At 38.8% G+C, this 12,524-nt stretch overlaps 1 protein-coding gene and 1 long non-coding RNA gene across 17 annotated transcripts in view; one reads left to right on the top strand and one right to left on the bottom strand.

Annotated features, from left to right (window-relative positions):
- The window catches only part of CEP112 (centrosomal protein 112), a 467,190-nt gene that overhangs the window by 447,662 nt on the left and 7,004 nt on the right, over positions 1-12,524 (bottom strand). For 13 of the 15 annotated variants that reach the window (XM_023244533.2, XM_045044857.1, XM_045044855.1 and 10 more), the window contains exons 2-4: positions 11,735-11,848; positions 8,230-8,420; positions 5,471-5,643 (exon numbers count right to left, since the gene is read on the bottom strand). In XM_023244533.2, the coding sequence (XP_023100301.2) occupies positions 5,471-5,643; positions 8,230-8,420; positions 11,735-11,840 (470 nt within the window). In that variant the 5' untranslated portion in view covers positions 11,841-11,848. Of the gene's footprint in view, positions 1-5,470; positions 5,644-8,229; positions 8,421-11,734; positions 11,849-12,524 lie in introns of those variants that run through there. The other 2 variants (XM_023244539.2, XM_023244541.2) reach the window with 2 other exon arrangements.
- On the top strand, positions 63-8,520 carry LOC111557852. 2 transcript variants are annotated; one of them, XR_006589714.1, is made up of 3 exons: positions 95-330; positions 4,560-4,814; positions 8,461-8,520. It is a non-coding gene; the product is annotated as an uncharacterized LOC111557852 (long non-coding RNA). The 2 variants fall into 2 exon arrangements; XR_002738239.2 differs by lacking the exon at positions 8,461-8,520 and having other exon boundaries at positions 63-330; positions 4,560-4,672.

The following is a 12,524-nucleotide window of genomic DNA, read 5'->3' as shown; positions in this document are numbered from 1 at the left end:
CCCACCCTCCCCGTGCACATGGTTGTTGGCAGCATTCAGTTCCTGAGAGCTAGAGGATTCATGGCAGCCTGGCTCTTCACAGCCAGCAAGGAAAAGACAGCAAGACTCTGAAGTCAGTCTGCTAGCAGGACAGAGCCTTATGTGTCATAATGTAATCATGGAAATGACATCCCATCACCACTGCCATAATCTATGAGAAGCAAGTCACAGGTCCTGCCTGAACTCAAGAGGAAGGGATTATAAGACTGTGAACACCCAGAGGAGGACCATGGAGTTACCCAGAAGTCCGTCAACCACAAAGGCAATTAAGGTCTCTACCAGATCATAGTGGTAAGTACCCGAAGGATGACCAGGAAGTAGTATCTATGGATACAGCTCATGGTTGCAGAACTAAATGAAATTAGCCCAACTGTACAGGGATGAGATCTAAGTCTGTGGTCTCATCAGTAACATTTTGTAAAACCATGCACCAAACTCAAATGTAGGTAAATTTTTCACTGTCAAGAAAATAAGGGGCGCCTGGGTGGCACAGTCGGTTGAGCGTCCGACTTCAGCCAGGTCACGATCTCGCGGTCCGTGAGTTCGAGCCCCGCGTCAGGCTCTGGGCTGATGGCTCAGAGCCTGGAGCCTGTTTCCGATTCTGTGTCTCCCTCTCTCTCTGCCCCTCCCCCGTTCATGCTCTGTCTCTCTGTCCCAAAAATAAATAAAAACGTTGAAAAAAATTTTTTTTAAAAAGAAAATAAGCAGGGGGAGCCTGGATGGCTCCGTCAGTTAAGCGTCCAACTCTTGATTTCGGCTCAGGTCACGATCTCACGTTTCAGGGGATCGAGCCCCACACGGGGGCCCTGTGCTGACAGCACGGAGTCTGCTTGGAATTCTCTTCCTCTTTCTCTCTCTCCCCCTCCCCTGCTCATGCTCGCTCGCTCGCTCTCTCTCTCTCTCAAAATAAACTTTAAAAAAAATTTTTAAAAAGAAAAGCAGATATTTGACATTAAAATACAGTAATAGATCTCTAATAAAACAGCAATGCAATTTAAAAAGTGGTTTTTCTAAAAGAAAACACTGGTAATGACATAACCTTCAACAAGAAAGGTGAAAAAGGAAAGCAAAGAATAAAACTAGGATGGGACTAGCTACGTGTCGAAGCAATCCAATGTGAAATGCTAAGCTTACTAGTAGATGATGTGTATTTGGGGGGGGGGGGAGCATGAGAGTAAGCACGATAGCATATAACCTCAAACTACTTCTAACGTGTTTAGAACGAAGAACGCCCCGTCTCTTACAGGAAGAATAAAGGTAAAGGGAAGGTGCCACCTCTCCTGAATAGGGAGGCCTAACAAAGAGGCTTCAAAAGGGCCCTGCATCTTTAACAATATGAAAAGGCTAGGACACAAACAGCATAATCTAAAATGCCATTAGAAATACTTCACATACAAAAAGGTCTAAGTAAAGCAGGATTTTATAAAGTGATCAAAAAAGAAACACTAAGGGGGAAAATCTTTTAAGATTAAAGAGGTTTTTCAAAGGACAAGTTGAAGTGCTTGTAAAATTTATGAGGCAGCATTAAACTTCAGTTCTAAGTAACAATAAATTATTCACTATAAAAACATACATGTGTCAAATATTATAAGCCTCTTAAACTTTTTAAAACAATTTCTTGCAGAACTGATGAGATGTACTAGGTCAACAGTAGCAGATACTGACTTTTTCATCGGCACAGTAAGACCATCAGTAGGGCTCTTCCCGCCCCTGCTGATCTCATCTCACACATCATGTGTTTACTTGGCTTTTAAATCAACTTTATTGCCATTAGCTAAAAGAAATGTCAGTTTTACTCTTTTTAATGCCTTCCTGTTCACAAAATTACAAGTATCTGTTAATTCGTGGACCTGTGGCTTCAAATTTTAAGTCCAATTAAAATTTGCAAATAGATAGAATGAAACAAAGAAGAGAACAATAGAAGAAAAGACAGTCTGAGAGCTTTTGTTTTTGCAACACTAAATGGCTGTCAAATAGCCTTGGTGATATTCGGACACTTGACCAGAAAGACAGTTCATTCAGTCTGTCTTTCCCAGCTCACGGTCTTTAGATCACTCACGGTGTGTGAAGGGCATCTCTATAGCCTGTATCCACACCTCTCTTAACTTCTAAAATGGATCCTTTCCTCAACTTGTCCTAAAAGATTTTTTTTTTAAATCCTTGTGGGCCATCCTCTCTGTCACAATCTACCTGTCTCCAAAGGTTTTTGTACAGATTAAATTAAGTAAGTGGCCCAGGCTGACACAACACAGTCACTCATGCATGTAAGCACTTACCAAATATAAATACTTACGTGGTTCCCAAGAGGTCCCCGCCCGGTGTGAGACACTGGAAACACATTGCAAATAGCAAAAGCACAGTCCCTGCCTCCTGACATTTACAGTCTAGCACGGAGAACAGAAACAGAAGACTTTGCACGCCACGAACAAGGAAACACAGAGTCACTTAAATAGACCTGGGGTGTCAGGCAAGATTTTTTCGAATTGTGAGATCTGAAGGGTTGAGTAGGACCAAAGAACTACCTGCTTTTCCCATTAATTACTTATTATATAACTGATAACTAACGCCTCATACTTGAATATTTTGCATCAAATGCCATTTTGTAATAGGTGAGCAACAAAGAAAAATAAGTTATTTGTTAAAATTGGGGAGATTTGGGGGCGCCCGGTGGCTCAGTCAGTTAAGCATCTGACTCATTTCAGCTTAGGTCATGATCTCACCGCCATGAGATCAAGCCCCATACTGGGCTCTGCACTGAGCGTGGGGCATGCTTGGGACTCCCCCTCTCCCTCTCCTGTCCCTCCGTGCACCCTCTCTCCCCGTCTCTCCAAAATAAATACATAAGTAAACAAATAAATAAATACAAATAGGAAAAATTTTAAAAAATGTTTTTAATTATGGAGATTTCACTAGGGTATCATTTTCCAGAAAAGTCACAGAGTAATATCTGAAGAACATTCTCACTGAATTTTCTTAAGCTTTATCCTCTGTTCCGAGAAAGAAAAGTCCATTACTTGGATTTCCTGAGATCTCAAGTCTGTTTTCTACCCTAAGCCTCAATTTAACACACACCTCAATCTTCACGAATATCCCCACAACTACACATAACCACTACAAGGAAATTAATCCGTGCACCTAATGCTCTTCCCTGTTTATCTAAAACAGCATCAGGGGGCGCCTGGGTGGCTCAGTCGGTTGAGCGTCCGACTTCAGCCAGGTCACGATCTCGCGGTCCGTGAGTTCGAGCCCCGCGTCGGGCTCTGGGCTGATGGCTCAGAGCCTGGAGCCTGTTTCCGATTCTGTGTCTCCCTCTCTCTCTGCCCCTTCCCCGTTCATGCTCTGTCTCTCTCTGTCCCAAAAATAAATAAACGTTGAAAAAAAAATTTTTTTTTAATAAAACAACATCAGAAAGCGAATTTCTGCAGGATCTGGGTCACAAGCGAGTGATTATGCTGCCAGACGTAGGGACATTCTTCACTTCTACAAAGATGTGGTCTCCTTCCTCTTTTTGAGTTTCCGGACCCCTCTTCGTCTACCTTTCTTTTTTCCACTTGTGATAGGATGCAAAAGCGTTAAAAGAAATACTTCTTCCACCTCTCGACCCTACTTAAAAGGGGAGAAAAAGTTCATAGTCAAACAGAGATGCGACTGATCTCAAAGTCAGTGCCAAAAATGAGCAGCGAATAGCGAAGGCATTTACTGGGGCGGTAACCAAGTGTCACTTGACTCCCACGTGTGACTGGCTTCTGGAAAGACGACTGAGTCTCTAGTTTTTTAAGGAGCCCAGGAAGTCAGGTTTTTGTTTAAGTTTTGGTTTTTTTTAATGTATTTAAGTAATCTCTATACCCAACATGGGGCTCAAACTCACAACCCTGACATCAAGAGTCACATTCTCTTCTGACTTAGCCAACCAGGCACCCCCAGAAAATTATGTTTTTATGTAAAACTCCCAATTGTTCACTTTGAATAACTCGTTCAAAAATCCTTAAAGACACTACAGAAGTCAAACAAAACAAATCGATGCACGTGATTCATTCAGTCCAAGAAGATCGTCAGTTTCCAACCTCTGGTCTCAGCTCCAAGATATGGGAAACTACTTTAGTTCACCTTTATACTGTAAACTCCATATGCGTTATACCTAGAAGGAACACAGCTTTCAGGTGGACGCGCAAGAAACGTTTCGGCAAACACCCGATGGACTTTTCAGCCAAACCGAGAACTGTGTTTTCCTTTGCATGCAGACCACATTCTCTTCACACCTCCGTTGATCTGCCATAAGGCTAACGAAAATTCCACAGTAACACCTCCTCTACTTTTAAATCTCCTACGACTGCTAAGACCAAGAACTGCACACCGTGTGCTAGGGACTCATCTATTCACCTCTTTTTAATCTTCTGAATGCACCCTGAATTCTATCACCCCTTCCTTTTTCGCCTCTCCATTTTGTGTCCCCTTTCTAACCAAAACATTTCACAGGGACTGGATCTCTCACGTTGTGTTCGTCCGTTCTTTTCCACCAGAATGCCTGAGGCCTGAAAAACGTCAACCACGCTGCGTCAACCATGAAGACATTTCACATCACTAATAGCATTTCTCCATCTGATTAAGGAATAAACCAAACAAAATTACAGCACAAAAGAGAGATGACACTGGTAACCAAACCAAATTCCAAAAAATGAAAACTACCAAGAGAATGCTGAGGATGAAGTATAAAGTATGATCCCTGTCAACTGCCACCGTGCAACATTTTGACGTTTCGGAAAACAGTGCCAAAGGTAAAATTCAAAATTTGCTAAAAGCCCAGTGTAAATCTATCCCCCGTAAGGGCCAAAAGTTATCCTACAACAATAATCTACTTTTTGTGTATTTGCAAAACTTAGAAGTTTATCTTTCTTTGCACTAAAAATCCTTAAGCTTAGTACTCTAGTGGGAAAGCACAGTTGAATGGGGTTTACCTTTAAGTCATTATTAAATCAAAACAAATACTGCTCAATAGGGAAAAAGAAAAGAAATTCAAGTATAAGCTTCGAAATGAATATACAGGATGTTATATTTTGTTCAAGTCATTGATAATGTTCTTAATTCATGCTCGTCATGAAGGAACACAGAGAATTAAATTATTTAGAGATTCTCAGGCACTACTTTCCAAGTATTGGCATATATACCTATATAAATACATGTATATATATTTAACGGATACCCAGAAGGGGCTAAATATGCAATGGGAATCTTGAATATATGATAAAAGTTAAATTGTTTTACCTACCCAACATCCCCTCACTGCCCTCAACTTTAACAAAATTATAACCTAAACCAACTACTTACCATAAAAATGAAAAAAATGAAAAACACCACCAGGAGAAACAATATATGAAGTTGTGAAGGTAAGCTAAATGACGAATCCCATTTGAATCCCATTTTCATAGCATACCTGTGCACATCAGTCGGCGACTGCACCAAAGAGTAATCTTCTCCAGAAGAAAGCTTCCACGATTCATTTAATTTGTGGTCACTGGTTCCCAGCTCACCCATTACCCAGTCTGGTAATCCTTCCGGGCTTGAAACTTTTGCTTGTGCTGGATTTGGTTCATCAAAATAGATGGACTGATTTTTAAAAATTAGAAAAATTATTCTTTCAAAATGTACTATAATGAAATAATTACTTAAGATGTCCATCAAGTTTCAAGTTTGGTAATAACTTTTCAAATACTCAAATTCAATTATCAGAAAGGCACAATGAATTATAAAATATCAGAATACATAAAACGGATAACATTTTACATTTTAGTTATGTTTTGGTGTATAAGAAATCTGATAAATGATAAAAATTACATGACAAGTAAGTCTAATAATTATTTGTGCTGCAAAAAAATACAGCTTTATAAAAAGGTAAATGGACCACAATGATCTCACACATATGTGGAATTTAAGAAACAAAACAAAGAAAAAAGGAACCAAACGAACAAACCAGACTCTTCACTCTGGAGAGCAAACTAGTAGTTACCAGGGGGGAGGTCTGTGGGGAGATGGGGAAATAAGTGAAGGGATTAAGAGTACGCTCATCTGGATGAGCACTGAGCGATGTACGGAAGTGTGCAATCATTATATTGTACACCTGAAACTAATACAACACTGTGCATTAACTACACCGGAATTAAAATTAAAAATAACCATAATAATAAAATGCATGTAGGAGTGACATGTTTGGAAACTTACAGCACAAAGAATGGAAAGAGGAAATCCTGTAAAGTTCTTCCATAATCCATAAATTGGTATAATATTTTGGAAGGTAAACTGCCACAAATTAAAGATGCAAATCGTAAGCCCTAAGGCAGCTACTAAAAAGGAGACACGAAGCTAATAAACTGATAGTGGAGATAAAATGGAATATTAGAAATGCCCGATTAAAAAAAAAAAGAGAGAAATGGAATGTTCTTTTTAAAATCATGTACTCTATTTCTTTGTGTGATCAGTAATTACTCTTCACACACACACAAAATCAGTGGGCAGAGAACCCACAATCGATAAAAATCAAAAACAAAAATTAGGCTAGACAATTAAGCTAAAGGAGGAGCAACAGAGGTGTTGCTAGACTTGTAATTTAGTTCTGGCCAAGCCATAAACTAACTAGAAAATCCAACACGGGTCTCTGGACCTTCTTGTTGTTATTATCTGTGAAGTAAAGCCTTTCCGATGATTCTATGAAATGAGTATGATGCAATATACTGGTATCTTAACATCTGAACACGTTTCAGAAAACGTTCCCCCTTGGGTCTTTAAGAAGAGGACATTCGCCCACTAATAGTTTTTCAAGCAACGTGGGCTTCTTGATACCCTTCTGAAGAAAACTCTGCATTAACTGGATACTTCTCCAACAATTCTCTGAATCCCACACAAAGAATCCTCGAGAGGGTGTTCTCTGGGAGAGGTGACACACGACCCTCTATCCCAAGTCAGACATGCGCAGCAGTTTTATGAGGCAGTCATTGCAACGTTCAAATATCACGTAACTACCATCGCCAAGACTACTGATCTGAAGCAGAATATATGGCTCTACTTTAATGTACAATTCGTAACAGCATCAAAACTTTTGGCATCTTGGGGGAAAAAACATAAAAGACTCTTAAATATAGAGAACAAACGGTTGCTGAAGCGGTTGTGGGAGGAAGGATGGGCTAAATGGGTAAGGCGCATTAAGGAATGTACTCCTGAAATCACTGTTGCACCATATGCTAACAATAAATTAAACAATAAGTAAATTAAAAAAAAAAAATGACCTTGAAATTAAAAAAAAAAAAAACTTTTGGCATCTCTAACTTGGATAACAGAAATTATCATTTAGTGTGCAATGTGCCTCTTGACTGCAAATGGGTTTAAGTTAACCAGAGTTAACTCACAAAGTTAGCTTTTTTAAAAATAGATACATATATTTATATTTATATAGTATAGTATAATATTATGATACTATACTAATATAGTATGTGTGCGTATGTGTGTGTGTGTGTGTGTGTGTATATATTTATATATATATATATATATATATATATATATATATATACGTACATACATAAAACAGTCCACTACCAATACCTAGTACTCCAGATTTCTCAAGTATTCATCAAACACCACACAAACCAAGGCATATTTCATGGTTACAAGGATCAAGACAGTGACAATTAACCAATGAAACATAATTATAACTGCCTTTCTAATAGCTGATTTTGACAGTGAAATTGAACAAAGTATAAACTCCCAACTTCCTGTCATCATTTCATTAGAGAAGAAAGGAACTTTAGAAGTCACTCAATCCAACCTCTCATGAATTTTTTAATAATGTGTGTGAAAGAGTTTCACAAACTAGAATTTACTAATACACATAAATGATGGTTAATGTAATCCAGCAAAAACTAATGGGAAATTAAGGCTCAATACAAAAAAATTCACTGTGAGTTTTTTAGAAATACTGCAGAATACTGTGGGATGGCTCCATCAATAAGCATAGTCCCCTTAAGGCCAAATCTGACTTCTATTCAAAGTAGTAAAAAGTAAATTAGGAAGGAAAAAGAACAGTTTTAACTAATGTATTATCTAGGACTTGTAACTCAATAATATAACCAATCCCAAAGGGGATGACGAGTTGACACTTTTAAAGAAATGGAACTCATACATCTTCCGGTCAGTGACACCTACCATGTAGGAAGGTAAGGTTTTCAGCGTGCCTGGTTCCGGTCGGTGTGTAAAGGGACCTTCGAGAGCTCCTCGCTTAAGCATATGCAGTAACAGTTTGGCATACAGGTTCCGATTCTTCCTGCCCATTAGTCCTGCACCTGTTCCTGAAGGCTCACACAGCTTTCTGATCCAAAGCGCACACCTCTGTCGTTCTAGAGATACGTAAGAACTATTAAAAACTGGATTTTTCAGGGACTCGGGTGGCTCAGTCAGTTGAGCATTCGACTTCAGCTCGCGGTTCGTGATCTCACGGTTCATGGGTTCAAGCCCCACACTGGGTTCTGTCCTGACAGCTAAGAGCCTGGAGCCTGCTTCGGATTGTGTCTCCCTCTCTCTCTGCATGCCGCCCCCGCCATGCCCCCGCTCACACTCTGTCTCTCTCTAGCTCAAAAATAAACAAATATTTAAAAAAAAAAAAAAAGAAGCTGGATTTTTCAGAAAATAAAACGTTAAAGACCTACAAAACACCTGCTCTGGTCTAGAGCAGAGACTGGCATCCTTTTTCTGTCAAGTGCCAGATAGTCCTCATTTTAGTCTGATCTCTGGCATACCTGCTCGGCTCTGCCACCATAACATGAAAGCAGCCGCACACCATATGGAATCAAATGGGCATCAGTATTTTCTAAGAAAACTTTACAGAACAGGTAGCGGGCTAGATTTGGCCCTGGGAGGCTACAGTTTGCCAACAACCTGGTCTACGGTTTATCTTTTTCAGTTCATTAGTGATCAGGTAAGACAAATGCAAAGAAGTACTTTCTAAAAAATAAAATCTCTGGATCACTACCAGATAAAGAAGAGATAAAGTAATATTAAAAGAGATAAAATTTTACTATAAACACATCTCTAAGATAATCTTAGTTGGTTTGAAAAAATCTTCCTATGATTCCAATTATAGAAACCAAAAGAGATATTAAATGCAATCTTATGTAAGCATTTTAAACTTAATCTAAAATTAGATCTTGGGCACCTGGGTGGCTCAGTCAGTTGAGCATCTGACTCTTGACTTTGGCTCAGGTCATGATCCCACGGTCATGGGACTGAGCCCCGCATCAGTCTCTGCACTGAGCATGGGGCCTGCTTACGATACTTTCTCTCTCTCTCTCTCTGTCTTTGCCCCTCTCCCCGGCTCGTGCTCTCTCTCTCTCCCTTTCTAAAAAACAATAACAAAAAATAAAATTAGATTCCAAATGTTTTCTTTATTAAAGCTGATAAATTTCAGATTTAGAGTTGATTAATTTAGGGTTTTCTTTTAATCCCTCTAAAAATAATTGAGGGCTATTAACATGTAATTTAGCAAATGTAATTATCCTTTTAAAAACTACCTTAAAAATACAGCACTGTTTAATCCACCATATAACCTATTGACTACTTTATCTGAACGTGACACAGAATTGTTTTTAGGTCTCATGAAAGCTATTTTGACATTAATCTTTTATCAGTCTAACTCAACCTGAGGATTATATATCTAACATAAATCGTAAGTCTGCTTTAATCTCTTACTTTCTAAAGGTCACATTCATTTATTGTTTTACCTACAAAAATCGCGAGGGCTGGATTTACCACTTTGCTCATACCAGATTTATCACTACAGGTATGAGGGCTAACCTTTGAAGAAGTTTTGTATTTTTAGCTTTGAAAATTATATAACCACAAAGCAAAGTTCATGAAATACTGGGGGTACTTGGGGCAAAAAGAAAAGTAAAACAGATAAACTTAAGGAAACACTTTTTCAAACTATGTATTTTCTAAATGTCTTGCAGAAAACTGAAACCTATATAATATCCTAATGGCCAGAATTCAGTACAATTTGATTACTGAAAAGAATTCAGTACTCTACTTACAATATTGGGGAGAGCAATTATCAGAAGTAGAATTTAGCTAGAAGAAGATATAAATTATTATCATTGTTCAGGCTCTTGACTAGGATGTGAGTTCCAGATCATTCACTATGAATTAATTAATTAAATAAAAGGGCAGGATAAACCAATACCGGCAATGACTCACGAACCAAAGGCTACAATTAGTCCAATTCTATGTACCTAACATCCATTTTTAAAAGAAGATGAAATATGAGGGTAGTTTTATTTGAAATACATTTATAATGGAAGACTTTAATACAAGTTTTTCCTAATGAGCAGATCTAATGAAAAAGAAAAAAAAAAAAGGTAGTGAACATCACAAGAGAATACAACATAGATATCATTGTGAATACAATTAATCAAATAATATACAAATAATACAAATAACCATGAATGGGCCACGGGACATGAAATATGCATCTTGAAGACTAGCAGAAGAAGAAAGAGGAGGTTAAAGTCTGACAAGGCAAGAGAAGACAGTTGGGAAAGAAGCCTGGAAGAAAGACCATGCTGACTAGGAAAGGTTACAGCCGTGGAACAATGGGTGACTGACCAGTAGAATGCATAACTGCTACACGACACTCCCTTCTCCCAGCACAGCATCCTGGAACAAATATCTAATGTTGAGTTGCTTCCTCATTTTGAACACACGGTTCACTTAGACACCTCAGGGAAAGAGGGAACTTGGACAAAACTCGGGTAAAAGCCAGAGTTTCTTGGCCCCACTCCCGCTCTCCACTGCCAAACTACCAAATCAGATTTGCCTTTACAGCCTATTGTCACTTAGAGAATCATCTTGGCCCCCCCAAAGTCTCTCCAATTGTCTTCTGATGCCTTAAATTATCTGGAAAGTCTCTGATTTGAGACAGAGACTCTCATTCCATAATTGGAGAAAACAGGCCAAGAAATGCAGACAAGGTAGCAACAAAAACTCATTTGCAATTGATTTCACTCAGTCAACCAACAAGCATACAAGACCAACAGATTCTTTTCTGCTTTGATACATAAAACTGTTAGACAGCAGAGGGACAGCAGGCTCCTGAAAGAGGAAGCATTTCAGGGAGGAAAAAGATGCAGGAAGGAATAGTTGAGAAGAAATTTTAAACTCTCTAAAGAAACTTTAGAGATCCATGGGCTTTAAGCTCATGATGTCTAAGAGTGGTATCATATTAAGATCTTTCCACAGTTTTCTAGAATATTATCACTCAATTTCTATTTACCCTTGAATAGCTCAAAGCAAACAATCCTACATCAGCTTCAGATGAAATTGTTATTAAAGGAATTCAGCTTTGTTTTCATTGTGACAGTTCACTGGTTTGAGGAAATATTACAAAGAAAAAAATTAATCTTAGAATCTAGTTTACGGGGCAGCTGGGTGGCTCAGTTGGTTAAGCGTCTGACCTCGGCTCAGGTCATGATCACACAGTTCGTGGGTTCGAGCCCCGTGTCGGGCTCTGCGCTAACAGCTCGGAGCCTGGGGCCTGCTTCAGATTCTGTCTCCCTCTCTCTCTGCCTCTTCCCCACTTGAGTGCTCGCTCTCCCTCTCAATCTCTTTTTCAAACATAATAAATAGACATTTTTTTAAAAGTTTACAATCATAATCTTACCTGACCTATGAGGTAATTTTAGAACAAAGGGCTTCATATCTACCACAAAGTGATCAAATTCTGCATCCAGCTTCTCCCACTTTTCTTCTTCACTTCCCATTTCCATAATTCAGTCTGTAAGAGATTTAAAATTAAAATATTAAGATCTGTCTGCTGAGGACCACACAACTCTGATGAAAGAGAGGAAGGAAAACACATTAGTGTCAAATATCCCCAAACTGATCGATAGATCTGTTGTCATCCCAGTCAAAATCCCAGCAATAGTCCTTGTAGATATGCACAAGCTGAGTCTAAGAATGCATATGGAAAGGTAAAGGAACTAGAAGAGTAAAAGCAATTCAGGAAAAAAAAGAACAAAGTTGGGGAACTCACACGACCTGATCTTAGGATGCCCTATAAAGCTAAGGAGTCAAGACAATGCAGTGTTAGTGAAAGAAGACACACAGACCAATGGAACTAATCGGAGGTCAGAAATTGACCAACGTAAGTATGGACAGCTGGTGCATATCAGTATGGACGCAGTATGGACAAAGGTGCAAATCACGGGGAAATGACAGGTTTTACCACAATTATACTATAACAATTTGGGCACCCGTATGCAAAATAAAGAAAAAAAACCTCAACCTAAACCTCACACGGTAGACAAAAGTGAACTCAAAACAAATCACAGACCTAAGTGTAAAATGTAAAACTATAACACTCTTAGAAGAAAACATAGGAGAAAATCTTGATGACTTCGGGTTAGGCAAGGATTTCTTCTCAGGACACCAAAAGAACTACCCATAAAGTA

Source organism: Felis catus, chromosome E1 (genome assembly GCF_018350175.1).
Source record: "Felis catus isolate Fca126 chromosome E1, F.catus_Fca126_mat1.0, whole genome shotgun sequence".
In the NCBI taxonomy this organism is placed as follows: domain Eukaryota; kingdom Metazoa; phylum Chordata; class Mammalia; order Carnivora; family Felidae; genus Felis; species Felis catus.
This window is presented reverse-complemented; position numbering and strand designations above follow the sequence as displayed.